Raw genomic sequence first — 19132 nt, forward strand, 5'->3', positions numbered from 1 at the left:
AGGGAACTTGGCAAGCAGCTTTCCTTCGAAACTGACGTGCTTCAACTAATGGGGCCATTCAGAGCAATCATGAAGATGGCTGCTTCACAGAATATGCGGTAGCAAAGGATGGAATATTTACCAGAATACCGGATCATATGAGTTTTGAGGAAGCTTCGACCTTGGGCATTGGTAAAATGCCTTTGACACGAGTTTAGTTTCACATATACTGAACAATGATTCCAGGTATCAGCACGGTGGCTTTAGCAATGTATCAACAACTAGACACCCCTTGGCCAGGAGATGAAGCAGTACCATATCCCATTTTGATCCACGGGGGCAGCACAGCAACCGGCACTCTTGCCATCCAATTTGCTAAACTGTGAGTGGCCATAATCTTGGGTCGGAATTGAATGAATGGTATTAAACCACTACCAGCTCAGGGCTCGAAGTATGGACAACGGCTTCGCCTGCAAACCATAATATGCTTCTCTCCCTCGGCGCAGACCACGTTTTCGATTACAGCGCGCCAAATTGTGCCTCGGACATACGGATGCTCACGAATGACTCACTCCAGCATTGCCTTGATTGCATCTCTACTCCTGAATCAATCACATTATGTGCAAATGCACTTTCAGGGACTCGCCCGGGCTATTATGCTTCCCTGTTAGGGTTACCCCAATTTCCCCGCGATGATGTTACGGTAAGCGGGATAATGGCGTACACAATATTTGGCGAGGCCTATACCAAGTTCAACAAGGTGACTGGGGCGAATCATGATGATTACGAATTCGGGGTGGAGTTTTGGAAGCTGGCCCAAGAGTTACTGTCAGCTCGCAAGCTCAAGACCCATCCAATACAAGTTGAGCAAGGCGGCTTAGACGGAATACTGCGAGGGTAAGTTGGAAGTGATCTCTGTTTGAAGTCACTAGACATCGTCTAATGTAGCTCACACCGTCACAGGCTTAATTTGATGCGTCAAGGAAAAGTAAGTGCGAAAAAGTTGGTTTACAGAATCGCACATCCCTGAAAGGATCATTCCTTGCTGGATTTGGATTGCAAGTAGGATATAAGTCCGATTATGGCCAGAAAGACTGTGGATCCAAACAGCTGTGATTAAACTTGGGTAGATAATTGCAAGTAAGCTGAAATGAATTGCTCCGCGAGTAGCTGCCGGTCAAGCCCAGACTCCTGTGTCTGATTTGCATATAGGAACTCCGAGAATTGATTAGTAGATTACAAAGCGGGTGATCCAAAGGTTGCCTCTTGGTCATTATGGACTATGCCAGACAATATATTACATGCTGGAACTTGGGATCTAGCTTCGTTAACAAACACAATAAGGCACTACGCCTATACTTGGCTTAGGAATTCAACATCCAGTGCAGTGAAGAATGCGAGCCGTTTTCTTATTTACTGTTTAGGCGCTTGTAACATCAACCATTCATGGGATATAAAGTATGCCGACAAAATATAATTAAGGATACAGGCCATGTGAATAGATGAAATGACTGCATGTACTGTCCACCCTCCAGGTGTTGTAGGGTAGCTGACAGAGAATCTAAGGATCTAGCAGTATAGAATGCTTGTCGCTGCCGAGTACTGCGAGTAACATCTGCAATGGTATTCGATATCCTCCGCTCGGCGGGTTTGGCAATAATGCTCCGTAGAACTGCAGATCAATCCGCCGTCGACAAAGGAAAAGAAAGTCAAGGGAGTTAGGAAAAGCCAGTGACAAATCAATGGGTGCAGGAGGATTCGATCACAAATATTGTGCATTGGCACTCACACATCTGAACCTGTTGGAAGGTGCTCCTAAAATCAAATCGTTGACCACAGGAAACACGCCCTGGACATCTGGGCACTACAGACTGCGATGCTTTCCCTTCTTTACATCGTCCTCTTGGGGCTCCTTCTTCTATTTCTCCGCCGCCTTGTCCATTGGATAAACAGGCAATGGAAGGCCCGTCGTCTCCGTTGCGGTCTGCCGGCCGCTTTCCCACAGCCAGTTTGGGATTTACTCGGCATCGGCCAACTGCGGGCGGCCCTTGAGGCCAATGAAAGCAAAAGGTTCATGCCATATCAGGTATCACGATACCATGAGATATCGGCGCGGCAGGGGCGTGATACACCTACCTTTAGCTACCACATATTGAACAGCCAGTTCCTGTTCACATGTGACGCTGAAAACATTCAAGCGATTCTGGCTTCGCAGTTCCAGGACTTTGATCTGGGTGCCAATCGCAGGGGGAATTTTGCGAGTCTTCAAGGATCAGGCATATTTACAACAGACGGCGCAGCATGGCAACACCATCGTGCACTACTCCGACCTAGCTTCGCGCGAGCCCAGGTGGCGGACTTGGACTTGGAGCAGCGGCACTGCGAGAACTTGATGCAGGCTCTAAAGCCCGACGACAGCACGGGCTGGACAGCAGACACGGATTTACAGGCTCTCTTCTTCCGCCTCACTATTGACACGGCGACCGAGTTTCTCTTCGGAGAAAGTATCAACACTCAACTGAGCGCGGTTAAGGGCAACAGTGATGGAGTAGTCCAAGCAGATAAGCCCGCCGCGCTGGATGAGCTCGTCTTCTCCAAGGCCTTCGACAGCGCGCAGGCTTACATCGCGCGGCGCGGGCGAGTCTTGGGAAACTACTGGTGGGTGATGCACAGCCGTTCATTTAGCGAGGCTGTTTCGCGCTGTCACGCCTTCTTCGACCACTATGTCGAGTTGGCATTGCGCAAAGCTAGTTCTGCCGACGGGCAGCAGGACAAGAAAGAGAAAAAACCTGGACAGTACATCTTCCTCGACGAGCTAGTGCAGCGCACGCGGGACCCTGTTGAGTTGCGAAACAGTTTGCTTCAAGTCCTTATTGCTGGCCGCGATACTACCGCCGGTTTGCTGAGCTGGACCTTCTACCTGCTAGCCCGGCACCCAGTGGTCTACGCTAAACTGCGGCGCGTCATTCTGGAAGAGTTCGGTCCGTACCGGGCAGGTCACCGCGAAAGCATCTCTTTCGAGGCGCTGAAGTCGTGCGCATATCTCCAGCATGTGCTGAACGAAACCCTGCGTCTGTATCCCGGTGTGCCGCTAAACAGGCGCCAGGCGACGAGGGACACAACTTTGCCGCGGGGCGGCGGCCAGGATGGCAAGCAGCCCGTCTTCGTGCCCAAAAATGCAAACATAGTATATTGCGTCTATGCTATGCATAGGATGCCTGCATACTGGGGCGAGGATGCTGAAGAATTCAAGCCTGAGCGGTGGGAGAAAGGCAGGCCGGGCTGGAAGTACTTGCCCTTCAACGGTGGTCCACGGGTATGCCTAGGCCAGCAATTTGCCCTCACGGAGGCGGCTTTCGTTGTCGTGCGAATGTTGCAACGCTTCGACCAAATTTTGAATCTGGATCAATCGAGCATGGAAAATGTTCAGCAGAATGCTACTCTAACCTTGAGTGTCGCAAATGGAGTTAGAGTGAAGCTGCACGTGGCCGACAAGACGGAATAGTCATGGTTCTGCTGTGAAAGGGCGGGTCAATGAATTCAACTCAATATCTGGCATTATTTATTCATTCTCATATAGCTACTTTTCAGGCATCCATAAGCAATGAAGAGTCAATCGTTCAATTAGATGCTGGTTCCTCCCATTCAAACCGACAATAAGTGAGTGACGGATAGGTTCATGCTATAATGCTCTAGTTCTCACTCATCTCAACGACGCAATTAAAACAGCTGCGCCTCATACTGCCGTCAACCAGTGCATCTAGAACAAAAGCACATGCATCGGCTATAGCCACTGGCTTCTTGGACACAATTAACGTCTCAATGCGACAGGCTTTCTTTGCGCTCCACAGAAAACAGCCAATAGCGCAAATGCCTGCACATAAACACAGACCTTCAAAGACTGATCATATGCAGTGGAAAATGCAGCCCTGACAGATTGCAGTTCCGTCGGGCCTAGTGAGTCCAGAATCGAAGTGGACACTTGCAAAGCATTGATTTCATATGGTGACAAGACGCCTTGAAGGCTGCTTTGCGCTACTTGTTTAAATATCGCGTTTGCGGCAGCGACTCCGATGCTTCCGCCGAGCATGCGTGCTTGGGCGACAATACCTTGCGCGACGGCTGGACAGTGTCAATACATTCAGCCTGGTAAAGGGTGTTTCCTTGAGGGGGCTTCTGACCTAAGTCACTGGAGCCCGCGTTCAGCGTGGTGCTGCCGAAAAACCCAAGCTTAATATGGAATCTCCGAAAAGTCGACAATGTGCGATACTCACAGCAAATTTGTGGCAGACATGGTCATGCCGACGCCCAAAGCAAGAATGACTTGATAGCCATAGCACTTCGGCTCTATTGCAATTTGGTCGGACAATGTGGTCATCAAGCCGCATCCAAGCAGCACAAGTCCAGAAGCGATAACGAGGCATTGAAATGTGAGATTCCTTTGCCGTAGAAAGAAACTGCTCGTAAAGGATCCCAGTCCAGATGCGAAAAGCAATGGCAGCATGTTGATACCTGCCCCAGATGGGCTTTTCTGGTTGACTATTTGAAAGCGCAGAGGCATGTTTATGACGACGAGGAAAAAGGAGAAGCCTGTCAGCATTGTGACACTAGCCGCGGTCAGAGTCATAGTACCAGGCGGACAAGGGATCGGTATTCACCATGCTCCAGAGACGAGGACTCTATTCGTCCATATATTGTAGGGGAAGACGGACGCAATGCGGCTGCCCCATTTGACCCTACTAAGCAGATACTCCCAGGAAAGCAGCAATGCCCAACACGCGCAGCCAATGCTAAGGGATGCGATGACTCCACCGCTGTTCCAGCCGTACGATCCTGTACCTGTTATCTGGAGGCCGAAAACGACCAGAAGCGATGCAGCGAGCTGCAGTAGAGCGCCGACGTAGTCGAACTGAGAAAATGACAGGCGAGGTTCGTTATCGTATGCAGTAGTGTTATTCGGCCATCCCACAACGAAGAAGACAACAGCAATAATGCCAATGGGGGCACTGTTGAGAAATCAGAAATCTCTCCTAAACTGCTTACGACATGTACACCCACTTGATCCAGAACACCCATCTCCAGCTAGCATGGGACGTCAACAGACCTCCAACAATCTGTGTCTCATTTAGCATGATTACGCATTGCGAGATAGCAACTCTTACTACAGGCAAATAGGACGGTTAGTCTGTTCGACTGCGGACAGGTGTTTTTTTTTTTTTTTGTCACTCACCGGGTCCCACTGCTCCCGCCAGTGATATACTTGCCCCGATCAAGCTCGATGTTAAAAGCTTCAGATCCAAAGTTCCCGCTTCAACTAGCAAGATCAGTGGCAAAGCATAGAGGCCAGCTCCACCAACGCCTTGCAAAGCTCGAAATATTACCAACTGAGTTATGTTCTGAGAAAATCCACATGCCAAGGAGAAGGCAATAAATAGGGTAAAAGCAACGAGGACAGCGGTTCTTCGTCCAACAAAGTCGCTGGTCCTCGCAAAAATAACGGCGCAGCCTGTCAAAGCATCAGGTACCGCAATTTGAGCAATACTTGTAACCGGGGAAGGAGGTGCGAACTGATAAAAGCAAGCGTGTAGGCAAGAACAACCCAGAGAGCCCCGGAAAGAGAGTTGAAGTCGAGTGCTATGGTGTAGATGGATGTTGCCACGATGGACGTGTCTGTGGCTCGATTAGCAACATCCCCATTTGCATGCAAGCAAGAAATGAGCAAGATCTGCTTAGTGCTCACCCATGAATGATAGAAACAGAGCCAAAATCAGCCTAGCACAGATTATTAGTGTTCTTCCAGCAGCAATGAAATATTCCATGTCGATTTACCCAACGAAAATGAAAACGCGCCGCCAATGCTCAAGCGGCTCGAGTTTACCATATGCATTGGCTGGTCTTCCTGCTGGCTGATTAGGCACATTTCTGCGATTTTCCTGGGCTTCCTCCCCCATAATGGCGAACAGCTTCTGTGATGTCTGGTGTTCGCAAGGAGCTGAGGAACGAGAGATGCACGCCGGTTTTTGTGCCAGAAAGGGTTTAAACGCTTTAAACGCTTGGCGCTTCGATCGCTACGAGCCTGCCTACGACTCCGGGTATGCTCACATGAACAAATGGAATGGTCTCGTTTGTAGGAAAGAGAGTGGCAAAGAGGGGAACCCTGCTAACCAGGCGGGATCTCCTTTTGTGTCGACGAATTATTGATTGAAAATATCATCGAACGCGCCGAAAACGCGCCGAAAACGCGCCGGGTAGTGAAACGCAACCGCGAATAATAGTGGCTATATGCTCAGCTCAAGTTGACTGTTATCCTATTTCTTGAAAACCCTCATCGGACGTGCCGAAAATCCGACGAGCATCACAAATTATATGTTCAGCTTGAGCCGGCGATTTCGTTTTTCTGAGGGACCCCTGCTCATCAAGACCAACATGACACAAGGGCTTCGTGAGCAGGCCGGTCATATGGCATTTATATGTGTCCGCTCTGTCCCTGGCCTACCTGGAGACATTAACAGCCAATCGCTGAAACACGCCGTCACTTCTACGTCGCAATCATGAAGATCCTTTGCCTGCATGGCATGGGCACCAGCTCTGACATCTTCGAATTCCAAACGCAGTCTCTGCGGTCCCTGCTCCCTGCCCACTTCGAGTTCTTATTCGTGGATGGTGACTACATGTGTCAGCCGGCCGACGGGGTTGCCTCTATATTCCCGCCTCCGTTTCTATGTTATTACCCAGAACCGGACAAAGACGCAGTCGAGCGTGCGCTTAGCACACTCCGAAATGTTGTTGAAGAAGAAGGCCCATTTGATGGCGTCATTGGCTACAGTCAGGGAGCAAGCCTCGCCGCAAGTTACATGTTGGATTGTCAGTCGACGCATCCCTTGAAACCACCACCCTTCCAATTTGCAATGCTTGTCTGCTCCAGCCTACCCTTTTCTTCCTCTCCAAGTCGCAGCACCGACGTCACAGAAGCGTACGCGATTTTCAAGCAGCGGTTGAAGGAGCAGACAGGTTGCCAACAGACCAGAGACGATTTCGACGATTGTTGGAAGGTTCTGGGTTCTCCCACTGCTCGGTCTGTCTGTAGTGACAGCGACAGTGAATGCGAAAAGACAGCGGACGCCGGCCTGTATGCTTTGACACCAACACTTCTACCGCCAAATACTGAGGATATTCCAGCGTGGAGCGAACCAATATCAGATGGCAAGCACTCGCGAGTCTATACTTGGGACCCCAAGGTAAGCAGTTCGCGAATCAGCATACCTTCGGCTCATGTCTACGGCGGACTTGATCCTTACGTCCACCAAAGTAAGGAATTGGTGAAGCTCTGCAATCCAGAGTTCACATTCACATATGACCACGGCAAAGGACATGACTTTCCAAGGTCTACATACGTTGCGGAAACGATGGCAACCATGATTCTGAGACTGGTTGAACTCACAAACCGTGGGACTTGAGCAGACCTTTGCCAGACGGGGCAGTTGAGACAGTTCCCCCACGTCAGTTCCTGATAGAATAGACTCAACCATCCCGAGTCTAATGGTGATATAGTAGGTCCCAGATAGATGAGCTTCGAATACCTGATATATTGTCTATATGTCTATCAGTCCCAGTAACCACTCATTCTGTAGTCCCGCCAGCCGCAGCTCTTGCCGCAACCCCTCAACCTTGGACAGACGACTAGGACATGGGCCACCATTTACTGTGCTGCGCACACACACACACACACACACACACATATGTCAGTTTCTTGAAAGTGGAGTCGTTTAGCATATAATGGCAACCAGCAGTGACGCGTTCGCACAACTCCTTGGAAGCGTTCCATTAAGTCGTCTTGTGCATCTAGAGGGCAAGGTGGTATCTATCCCGCCAAGGTGGCTGCCTGTTCCAAGAGGTTTCCAATTCTTGCTCCCACTGAGCACGGATATTGTTGCAGATGAACGCATTTCTCTCTGGAGAAAAGGCAGCTAAATGAAAGCGTCATTCCCGGACTAAAAGACGTTACATAGCTCTCGCCAGGCCTAGTTGCATAAGCCACCCCCCGGTTTTTCAGCCCAGTTTTCGAGACTTCGGGAGCCTTGATGTTCACATATATCACACTTTATGGTTCCCTGTTAAGGAATCAGGCCTACTCCTGACGCAGATGCGAACCAGACATTGCTGGCTATCCATGTATGCAAAGGCTAACCGCTTCCAAGACAATGGCCGACGTGTCTGCGATGATCGAGAAACAGTGACCCATCTTCTGTGAGATTGCCCTAATCTGAAGGACTTGCGGTGGGAGCTATGGGGGAAAGTTGATGGCACACTGAGTAGTATGTTGGATCACTGAGAGACTCGTAAGAGGGAAGGAGATGTATGTACATGTTCAAGTTGTATAATAAATGTTACGCCTTTATATAAAGAAACTCTTCCCACCTTTATTTCTAATTCAAGTTCTCCCACCCTTTCTTGATAACATCCTCAATCCGACTATGAAGTTGAGCACTCCTCATCAGTCCATCTTGTACTACACTCTCAAGCGTATTGTCCACTGCCTTGAGTTGAGTGAGTAGAGTGCGGAGTTGCACGAGGTTCCCATCAACCCGCCTCAATAGTAAGGTATGATTTATGTGCAGCCCATTCAAGCAAATGTTATCTGTCCACACATTACAGATTTCCAGCATTTTGAAACTGCCAGCCATTACCAGTGAAAGTATAGCTTTCTCCGATGGCTCACCGGCTGATGAATCGAATTTATGCAGAGTAAGGGTATTGATGAGCTCGTGTCCTGCATGATCCAACTTGGGGGTCTCGGATTGGAGCAAGCCTAGTATGAAGGGCTCGGAACTCCATGATTCCAATTTCAGCGGCTGGGAAGCCTCCAAAATGAACTGAAGGTCGGTGTACATTCGAAGAATCGCAGAAAAGAGGGCTCTCTTGGAAGGGTCGTACTCTAAAGGGCCTTCGGTGAAAAAGCCATCGTCATTCTTGTATTGAGAAGGGTTATTATTAAGGGGGGTTGGGATTTCGTAAACGGCTCGTTCCACGTCCAAGGCAAAGCTGGACAGAGGGTTTGAAGCTTCTGCACATGTTTGCTGTTAGCTCTAGGCTCCGAGCAGATATCCTGTAGCAAGTACCTACTGTCAAATGATATCGGCATAACAAATGGAAAACAATCCATAGACAAGTCTGTCTCGGAATGACTTGGATCTTGCATATCTTGGAGGACTTCCGGCATTTGGCTCGTGCTAGTGCTCGGCTGGAAAGTACTAAACGCTGACCGGGAAGCCCTAGGCACCGGCTGTGAAAGTTCTCCTACGGACGCTTCTGCCGGAGCAGTCGAAAGTGCCCGGGGTCGGCCAGGCCGGCGACATGGGGTGTAAAAGCAAGCACGGTTGTTGGAGGCACAGTCTTCGCACACAGCGGCCCCGAGGGCTGTCTTGCATCGGATCTTGCGGGTATGACATGGATCACAGGCCGCACGAAACTTGCGATCTTGTGGAGCGCGGGGGAGGGGCATATGGCCTCAATCCGGTCTAGGTATGGGGATATGGAGTTGCTCTTAGATTGGTTCGGACAGAGTATTAGATGATAGCTTCAGATCTTAGGGGAGGGGTGGTACTTAGATATAGTAAATATAGCCTCTTTTTCACGTAGGGCCACCAATAAGTGGCAAGAATTGTAACATGGCGTCATGGTCACAGTGTCTTCAGATCCGGCGCTAGCGGGAATTAATTGCGGCTGAGACGTGGAGGTAATCCTGAGTTGCAGGATTCGCAAGCAAGAAGTGCAACCGTGGAGACGCGGGACGCGGATGAGGGGCAACGAAGCTTTATTTGGTCGAAGCCTAATCAATCCAGGAGGAGCTGAAATGGACGGCTTACCGGGTGAGGCACAATGCTTGCCGTTCAGTAAGCACGATCCTGTATTTACCCAATAGTGGTCGACTGCCTATCTCTTCAGGGACCGGCGGTTGACGCGGCCCCGATTTCAGTGGTTGAGGGGCCGTCACAGTATACTAAAATCTGACTCCGGATACAGTCTTGTGGACAAAGTGACGTGAGAACTAAGCTGACGGAAGTCGGGGGCCTGAACAGCCACCGGCGCCTACGATTGTTTCCGCTTTTGCCTCTGAAAAAGCTGGGGTATTCCACTACCTGGGGTGTTATCTCTCCCCACAGAGACGTTGAAGAGTAACTATTGTGCCAGCGTTGAAAATTGGCCTCAATCTTCCAGGACGAGGGTGACCAAGCCTGATCCTGAAGGCTGCCGCGCAGTGCTTAACTTACGAGCGAGGCCGGAGTGGAAGATATAATATAGCGTGTCCCAGCAGCCGTGGGTGATGATAACTGTTTGTCACATCCTGGTTCCAAAATGGCCAGGATAATAGAGCTCACTGCCGTGATCCACACACGCCTGGAGCAGCTTATTCCGCGCGGAAGATCGCACAAAAGTTCCTAAGAGAGCAAGGCTCAGACGCCACCGCTGAGCCTCCTGTAGTAAGTATCTAGGATTCTGTAGAGGAGAGAAATCAGGTTTACATGGTAGGCCTTATGCTCAGATAAACATTGCATGACCATATTTACCCGTGTAAAGACTGACCAATCAGAGGATGTTGGACAACCCTGGTTGATTACCCGAAGTGGGCTGGGCTTTGCTGTGCTTGCAAATTTAGGTTACAAGCGCCGTTCATTACCCTAAGGTCACCTAAAAAGTGATGGGAGTCTCATATCTACTTACTAAAGTTTACTAGCTAGCACTGCATTAGCATTCCATTAACTTAGTAGGTATTTGATGGCACCACGACAACTACCTAACACTGGTCTCCGAACCAGACTCAGCGTGGGCTTGCTGTGGATTTTATGATACAAACAGGACTGCTAGGGTAATTTAAGGCAGACACAGGGGGACAGCCACAGTGAGCATCAGGTTACATCTCGCGTGCTTGCCAAGCCGCTAGGTAGGCGGTTAGTCCGAACTGCCGATATTAAGGTTTATCAGATCCGCTATTGCCATTGGCTAGACCCCAGATTTCGATTTGTAATCCTGCCACGCTGCTTTCCACTGAGCCATGGGGCCCCAGCTTAACTTACACTGTTACCTAAATATGAAGTTATTTTACATGGAGCTTTGTGGAGCCGTCCAAGAGTAAATCTGTAAAAAGTAGAAAAGCATGGGACTTTGAGCAGAGCCTAGATTCTACCTATATAGATGTGATCTGTGTTGAAGTGGTTCAACCGAACACCCTCTGATTGGTTGGTTAGCGATGGACCCTGATTGGTCAGATAGTCACATAAGTATATATAGCCACGTGTGTATATCTGAGCATAGGAGGTCTATCATAATCTATGATTTCTCTCTCTTCTCTGTAACCTACACTTCTACAACTATCTACACTATATATATATAATCATTCTCATCCATACTATACCTTCCTTACCTAGTATTATCAATAATGACAACCACCGCACAATATGATGACCCGGCATTCTTCGCCAAATACTCCCAATTGCCCCGGGACGCAGTCCGACTGAAAAATGCTCTGCAATGGCCTACTATAAGCCGCAACATAGGCCAAGTTACCAACCAAACTGTGCTTGATCTGGGCTGCGGCTTTGGCCAGTTCTGCGGCTGGGCCTCAGAAAATGGCGCTGCCTCTGTGCATGGTATTGATGCTTCTGTGAAGATGCTGGAAAAGGCGCGGGAGCTCAACAATGCAGAAAATATCACCTATGAACATGGGGACCTCGACTTCTCCTTGAAGCACCCCAACTCGACCGCGCTGAAACTCCGAGAAAATGCATATGATATTGTCCATAGCCGCCTGGTATTCCATTATCTGGAGAATATTGCAGCCACCTTCGCAGCTATCTACAAAGCTCTGAAGCCAGGAGGCCGATTTGTCTTCTCAGTGCAGCATCCAATCTTCACAGCACCGCAGACTCCAAACTGGGGGGTGCGAAAGGATGGCGGAACGCCTTTTTGGGAGGTTGAGAGTTACGGCTCTGAAGGGCCTCGAATGATTGATTTTCTAGGCCACCCAATCCGCGCGTATCATCGTACAACGGAGACCTATATCTCTTTGCTATTAGAGAATGGGTTTATGTTGGTGGACTTCAAGGAGTGCATATATCCTCCTGGGACAGTGCCAGAGACGCATCCGGATTATGGAAAGGAGGGCCATCGTCCCGTGTTCTTGGTTCTTGCTGCTAGGAAGGTTCATGTTCCTAGTTCTGGTAGCAATGGTTACTAAACATTCATACTTTCCCAATATCTGGACCCACATTATGATAGTTCAACCTAATTTCAATATGCCTCAGAAGCCGCCACTAGTGGCCTCAGTGCTGATCCCTAAGGGACGGAACGATCCGGATCCACTCCAGCATCACTTATAGGGTGGCGCTGATCTCTTTGCGGAAATTATCCACACAAGTCTGGTTTAGCATCAGCAGAGTATAAGATGTCATAGGAACAAAATAAGACTGCATGCGTCTTCATGTAAACTCTATTCACCTGTAGGGAGCACTGGGTTGGAATATGATGGGTTGAGTTATTATCAAACATTTTCCATTACGGCAAACTTGCACCCAACTTATATCAGCCATTAACTCATAACTAACTATATAACGTGTCATCCTCACGCCTCTGCCCCAAATTACCTTTACAATTCAGGAAACTCCTAACATAACCATCCAACATGCCAGCTTCATCCCGCGAAAATATCTCCCGCCGTCCCGAACAAGGTAGCGACCAAGGCTTATCGTTAGTTAGCAGTCTTCAGCTAATATTCATGCCTGTCCAGCGAAGTCCAACGACTTTGTTCAACAGGGGGAGGACCGGCTAATGAATACCGCTGAGTACGACATAGACCAGGCTGGCCTGACCGCTAAGGGCACCATTGATCACCTGACTGGAAAAAATAGCTTAGATCAAGCGCCCTTATCAGAGTGGCCAAATGAAAGCCTGGACCCGTAAGTGTATCGTCGTGTGATTCTCTTATGATATATCTCATATAAGATCACTAACTACTATATAAAAGCCATGATGCTGAAGTAGGTCACGTCTCTGCTCTATTGGGGGAGGATATGGTGACTAAGTAGATGCTAATTGCGGAGCGAAGCGAAGCATGTCTTATTGCATCCCCTCCTAGCTTTCTGTCTTGGCACTCAACCTGATTGGTCCAGGAAAAGGGCTTCCTGGCCTTCTGGTTGGTCCACTTTGTAGCCTTCTGATTGGCTTCTGAAACTTCATGTCACGTGCCCTTAGAGCTCCCGCATGTATCTGGGGGGCAGCGCCCCCCAGAGAGTATCTATAATAATTACTCTTGATTTATAGTAATTATAGTATCCTAGAGTCCTAATATAATAAAAGGGGGGTTCTGGGGGGCCCTGCCCCCCAGGTAACTATTAATACCTTTCTCTACCTTCTGCATCTACTACCAGCCATACCTGATTTAATTAGTAGTTGATGTGGCTTAGTTTAATATCTATGGCTTAGCATACCGCTTGCTCCGCAGGCCTTAGGTGGTCACGCCACCTACACCTTGTAATGTATCGGACAGGGTCGTGCACTTGGTGTGAGTTTCTATCCCTAAGTAGAGACTTTGGTCTTTAGCATATAGGGCTAACTGGGGGCGCACTAATAGATGGTAAGTATCCCATTATTAGTGGAGATCAAGTTGTTAGGACACAGGAATGACTGCAGATGAATTACATAGGATGTTAGTATTCACCTTCAAGTACAGAAAGGGTTCCTAGGATATACGGCTAATCTAAGATGAACTGAACAGAAAGTAAGCATTCTCCTGTTAATAGAGAACACTAATTGCAGTGAAGGGCTGGCTAAGCTAAATAAAACAGCATGTGAGTACTTCCTTGTTGGTATCTGTTGATAGATATAGAGCTAACTGGTAATGGGGATGAGATAGATTGTGAGTATTTCTCTGTGAATAAAGGGCTTTATTATTAGAACAGACGCCTAACTAAGGGCGAATCTAATAGGGAGTAAGTGATCCCTACTAGTGAAGAATATAGCTACTGGGATACAGAAATGACTGAGAGTGAAGTAGAAGGTAAGTGTTTATCTTCTAGTAAGAATATGGCTATTGTGGCTAAAGGGCTGACAATGGATGTGCTAGACAGTAAGTACTCCATTATATGAGAAGATGGTATTACAGCACAGAGCTGACTAGGATACATTACATAGCAAGTAAGTATCAGTCCCCTCCATGATGACTGATACTGTTAATAGAATATAGAGCTTATTATGGATGGATAGAAAGTAAGTAATTTTCTCTTCCGAAGGATATGGTCTCGGAGTATGTACATGTCTAACAGTGGGTGAAATAGATTGTGAGCATTTCACCTGTTAGTACACTAACTTTATTAGAATTATAGCTGACTGGCAACGCATCTAATAGGCGGGTGAGTGATATATCCTAATAGATAATAGTGTACTAGGATCTTAATGGCTAACTAATAGAAAACAACAGGAAAATTGGTAAGGGGTAAGTGCTACTCTGAATAAGAAAAATCTTAGCTTTTTGGACACAAAGCGAAGCAGAGTAAAATACCCAGAATGTAAGCGGTTCCAAATGTTGATCAGTTACCACTTTCTAAATAGAGCTAACTTGTAGACTCAACAGAAGGTACGAAATACTCTAGTAACAAATGACTACTGTGCTGATGCAGGTGCTAATCAGTGTAATAGGGTAGCAGGTGTGTGACACTGGAAAGACCTGCATGTTGTCCTATACTGGTGAATAGTGACTGTGGTAAATTTCTCCAGGATGTTAAAAAATTTGTTTAAATGATGGTGCTGTGTGTAAGCTAATAAACTCATCAGCAGATAGATGTTGTGGCTTCACAGCAAGAAGATATACTGTGAGGCTTTGAAGAGAGAATGGGGGATGCAAATGTGACTTTTAATGCGTCTATTTCTGAAAAGCCTTGATATGGTTTTCCCCTATGTTTTATAGGTTTTCCCATATCATTAATGCAAATGCAGAGGCAATGAAATATCTTGATGTTCTCTTATTGGTGGAATACTTAGGTCACTTCATGCCGGCTTTCGAGAAAATTTGGACTTGTTGAATGTGGTTGTGAGGAAACTCCTTTGGCAAGACCATATCTCGATCTTAGTGATGCCGCTGTAGCGTCCAGTATGAGGAGAATCGGCTCTTGCAGGTAGAACACCCTTGATGGTCATTCACCGAGCTCTATCTGTGAGCTCATGATTGCGCTTTGCAAACCTTGGTAGATGAAAAACAATTCTATCTCGCATAAGCTTCCTGTAACTACAGGACTGGTTTTCCCTGACATACTCCGTCCAGTACGCCAAAACGAGGGAGTGAAACCGCTTCTTTAGGTCCTGCCTCCTGCGAGCATGACCGAATCAAGTCAATGGATGTGTCATCCGCCCTTACAGTGACACCCGAAATCACAATCAATATCCAATACAGAGAGCGTTGTTTCCACTACGCCAAAAAGGTATCTAGACTACCATTTCTGGGATAGTAGAAATGATAGGCATATTCTGGTTGACAATATAACACCTTGGTTGTGGCAGTTCCATCGGAAGATTACAGTTCGGTCCTTCAATCCAAAGAACAACAGGTTCGATGCGTCTGTCCTTATTCGAGATGTTTCCTTTCAAGCTCTGACATCTAGTACAGCCTTGTGTTCACCGAATGTCAGGAGCAGGCCACAGCGATGGTCCTTTCCTGGTTCAAGGAGAGCAGGGAAAAGCGAGAGGCAGCCTCGTCCGCGATAACCGTCGACGATTTAGAGAACTCTGTCTCAAAATTGGCACTGCATATCATTTCTGCGGCGGGATTTGGCCATCAAATGCAATGGAATAGTCATGATTCCAATGCAGAAGAAACTTCGACGGCACGAAAAGTTACCTTTGCAGAGAGTCTGAAGACATTTGTGGATGAGATCTGGCTTCTCATGATATTCCCAGCGTGGCTTCTGAAGTTTTCACCCTCGGCTCATCTGCGAAGAGTCCACAAAGCGCCCGACATTTTTGCAAATCATGTTCAACAGGCAATTAACGAAGCAAGAGTGGAGGATAATATGCAAAAATCACCCCGGAGAAATGATCTGCTCAGCAAGTTATGATCAATAGCGACGGTATCTTCCATGGCTCTGACAAAGGCGGTCTTAGCGACGAAGAAATCACATCAAATGTCTTCATATTCACTCTTGCTGGCCACGAGACCACTGCACCATGATCCAAACGGCTCTGGTCCTGTTGGCAGTCCATCCTGAGCTTCAGCAAGAGATCCACGAGGAACTGGATGTGATTTACGGAGAAAAGTCGGAAGGCGAAGGGCTCGTTTATGAGTCCGATTATCCGAAGATGAGACGTGTTATAGCCTTGATGGTAAGTGGATATCCATCTGCATTCGCGTAATCCATTAATCTTTGCCTAGCTGGAAACCCTCCGTTTATTCCCCTCGATATCCGGTATTCCCAAATGGACCAGCGACAAACCTCAGATTGCGCACTACAATGGCCAACCGTTCGATATCCCCCAGGATACCAGTATTGTGCTGGACGTTGTGGCGGTTCACTGCAATCCTCGATACTGGGGGGAAGATGCAAATGTTTTCCGCCCTTCGCGGTGGCTCATGGACGAGACGTACGAGCCGCTGACGAACTCGGTCAGCCACTCAAAGCATCACCTGAACATGTTATGCCCCCGGAAGGGCGCTTTTATTGTCTTCAGCGATGGTCATCGCGATTGTCTGGGCAAAGGGTTTGCACAGGCGGAATTCTGTGCGGTGATTGCGACATTACTGATAGATTTCTCGATCGAGTTGGTACCTCCCGAGAGGTCTACACCATCCGATGCTGTATGGAGCGCTATGTGTCAAAACGCATGGAAGGCTCTGGACGACAGAAGGAATATGACGAGCTTCAAAATGTATGGGAAAGTCCTGTTCGGTTTGTTCCTAGGGGGTGGAATGGCGTCGTGGTTGATCTCTTGTATATTACCATGTCATATATCGCCCTGTTTTTGGGAATATTCGTTTCATGCATAGATGCCTAGATAGATTGTACATAAACATCATTTACGTCTGCGCGACATTCGGCTCAAATGCGAATGGTATGAGAGTCAGCTCCCGAGTTATATTCTAGGAGGCTTGGATGAATGTGACTAGCAGCGCATGCAGGTACATCAAGTATCACATAGTTAACAAGGATACAGGTACCGTCCAGTCTTAATCGCATTTGACAATCTCAATACACGTGAATATCAATCAGTTTTTGGTTTCTCCAGTTTCTGTGCCTTCTTATCATCAACATCACTATGCTGATGAAGAGGACTCTCTGTCATTTTCAGATTTGCAAATGCTTTATCGCGAACATCCTTGTTAGCATCTTCACTGGCATTACTAGTGCTAGGAACTGGGGCGTAGGGATGCGAAACGCTGCCCCGCTGAGGATGGGCTCTGCCAGTATGGATTGCCCCGTTATCAGTTACTCGGTCAGCTGTGGAAAGGGCGAAATCTCCAGAGTCAAAGTATTTTCGTTCCTTTCACGCGTCAGTCAAGACCGTTGCTTTATATCTCGATAAACGTACCTTGGCCTGCTGGTCAAGTAATCTTCCTCTTTGAGGCAGCCTTCCATAGGCGCGAAGGAGACCTTCTTCGTCCTTGGAGGGCGACTAGAATGTATTAGCTTAGCAAGTCAAACTATAGTTATAGTGTGTGTATCTTACCTCGGGGTTTGATTGTTTCTTCTGCTCTGGCTCCATTTCTTGTATACCTCCAATGTTTGAGATGTTAACACCAAGAATGTGCGATCAGACCCACTTGATTGGGGAATGATGTACATCACAGAATGGCAGCTGGCGGAGAGTCACGTGCCCATCACTGTCTAAGCTGATTCAGCACAAGGCACCTCAGCATCAGGATCTGTATTTAAATCCAAGCAACGGGCTGAGTGAAAAAATGAGAATTAAATAGGTGATGAGATGACGTGTTTCCAGCATATAAGCACTCCTAATCTTCAGCTTCCTTCCTATTGCTTGAACTGCATGTGTTGTAACCCATCCTACCTCCATGTCAGTCAGTTATGCACAGTTAGCACTTGGCTTAATATTGTGGCCATACTTGGTATGGCGGAGATCTAATCACATGATCTCACTTAGTAGATAGCTCCTTCCACTATATAATAGTAAACATAGATTTATATATATAATAAATTAATAAAATATCTTTATATTATGAACCTCTCTCTACTTATTCTATAGGTTATAAGCCTAGAGCCTCTTAGAGAGCTCTAGGAAATTATTTCTAAGTTCTTTCCTTAAGCTATTTTACTACTTTTTACTTTTAAAAGCCTCTTTTAGCAGATATTCTATCTAAAATATTTATCTAGGCTAGATATTCTGCCTAAGATAGAAACTATTCTTTTATTATCTTTATTAATAGGGCCCTATAAAAGATTCTTATATTTAAGAATCCTTATAGGTGCAGAAGCCTAGCAGTTAACCTTAGATATATCTAAAACCTTATTCCCTTAAGGGATATATCTAAAACCTTATTTCTTTTATTAAAACCTCCCTTTAAGATGCCTTAAGTAGATCTCTATAAGCTACTATTACTTATAGATATTGGGATATTCGTAGTTGTTAAGGATGTGGAGTCTTTAAAGAGTGTGAGGGTAGGGGGTAGGCCAGTGGCTGCCCTATATATCCTTATTAACTTTAAGGGATTCCAGTCTTCTTTTATATTTTGACCTAAGCTAAGAAGGAATGTAAGGTCTAACTAACTATATAAATARTAATAATAATTACTAGATATTATTATATATCTAGTAGACTTCCCTAAAGTTATATATATACTATTTAATATTATATCCTCCCCTACTTAGATTAAACTTTATCTGTGGAGTTCTTAGTTAGCTATCTTTTATGGGAAATTTATCAGCACCTAGTAAAGCAACTATATAGATATAACTAGTTACTAAGATATATTAATTTCTAGATCTAGTATTAGATATTATTATTTCTTTATTAATAATCTATAGAATTAACTAGATCTTTCTTTATGCTATTATTCTAAAATTACTATAGTAGTAGCTGAGTATATTCTTTATTTAATATATAAGAGGTATAATTAGATTATCTTACTTAGTAATATTAATAAGTAAGTTACCTA

At 46.7% G+C, this 19132-nt stretch overlaps 5 protein-coding genes across 5 annotated transcripts; 4 read left to right on the forward strand and 1 right to left on the reverse strand.

Annotated features, from left to right (window-relative positions):
- Positions 1–694: 694 nt before the first annotated feature.
- On the forward strand, positions 695–3484 carry Aspvir_001989 (uncharacterized protein; the record flags this gene model as incomplete). The annotated part of the gene is made up of 2 exons (XM_043273592.1): positions 695–876; positions 1819–3484. The coding sequence occupies 2 exons, from the start codon at positions 695–697 to the stop codon at positions 3482–3484; spliced, it is 1848 nt and encodes a 615-aa protein (XP_043129527.1).
- A 3046-nt stretch (positions 3485–6530) lies between these two features.
- On the forward strand, positions 6531–7436 carry Aspvir_001990 (uncharacterized protein; the record flags this gene model as incomplete). Its single annotated transcript, XM_043273593.1, has 1 exon — positions 6531–7436. One exon carries the CDS (start codon positions 6531–6533, stop codon positions 7434–7436), a length of 906 nt encoding a protein of 301 aa, XP_043129528.1.
- A 3980-nt stretch (positions 7437–11416) lies between these two features.
- Positions 11417–12214, forward strand: Aspvir_001991 (class I SAM-dependent methyltransferase; the record flags this gene model as incomplete). Its single annotated transcript, XM_043273594.1, has 1 exon — positions 11417–12214. One exon carries the CDS (start codon positions 11417–11419, stop codon positions 12212–12214), a length of 798 nt encoding a protein of 265 aa, XP_043129529.1.
- Positions 12215–16191: 3977 nt separating this feature from the next.
- Aspvir_001992 (uncharacterized protein) lies at positions 16192–17016 on the forward strand (the record flags this gene model as incomplete). The annotated part of the gene is made up of 3 exons (XM_043273595.1): positions 16192–16347; positions 16397–16722; positions 16770–17016. The coding sequence occupies 3 exons, from the start codon at positions 16192–16194 to the stop codon at positions 17014–17016; spliced, it is 729 nt and encodes a 242-aa protein (XP_043129530.1).
- Positions 17017–17223: 207 nt separating this feature from the next.
- On the reverse strand, positions 17224–17724 carry Aspvir_001993 (uncharacterized protein; the record flags this gene model as incomplete). Its single annotated transcript, XM_043273596.1, has 3 exons — positions 17224–17502; positions 17551–17634; positions 17689–17724. 3 exons carry the CDS (start codon positions 17722–17724, stop codon positions 17224–17226), a joined length of 399 nt encoding a protein of 132 aa, XP_043129531.1.
- Between the last annotated feature and the right edge of the window lie 1408 nt (positions 17725–19132).

The sequence above is a fragment of the Aspergillus viridinutans genome (assembly GCF_018404265.1).
Source record: "Aspergillus viridinutans IFM 47045 DNA, scaffold_10, whole genome shotgun sequence".
Taxonomy (NCBI): Eukaryota; Fungi; Ascomycota; class Eurotiomycetes; order Eurotiales; family Aspergillaceae; genus Aspergillus; species Aspergillus viridinutans.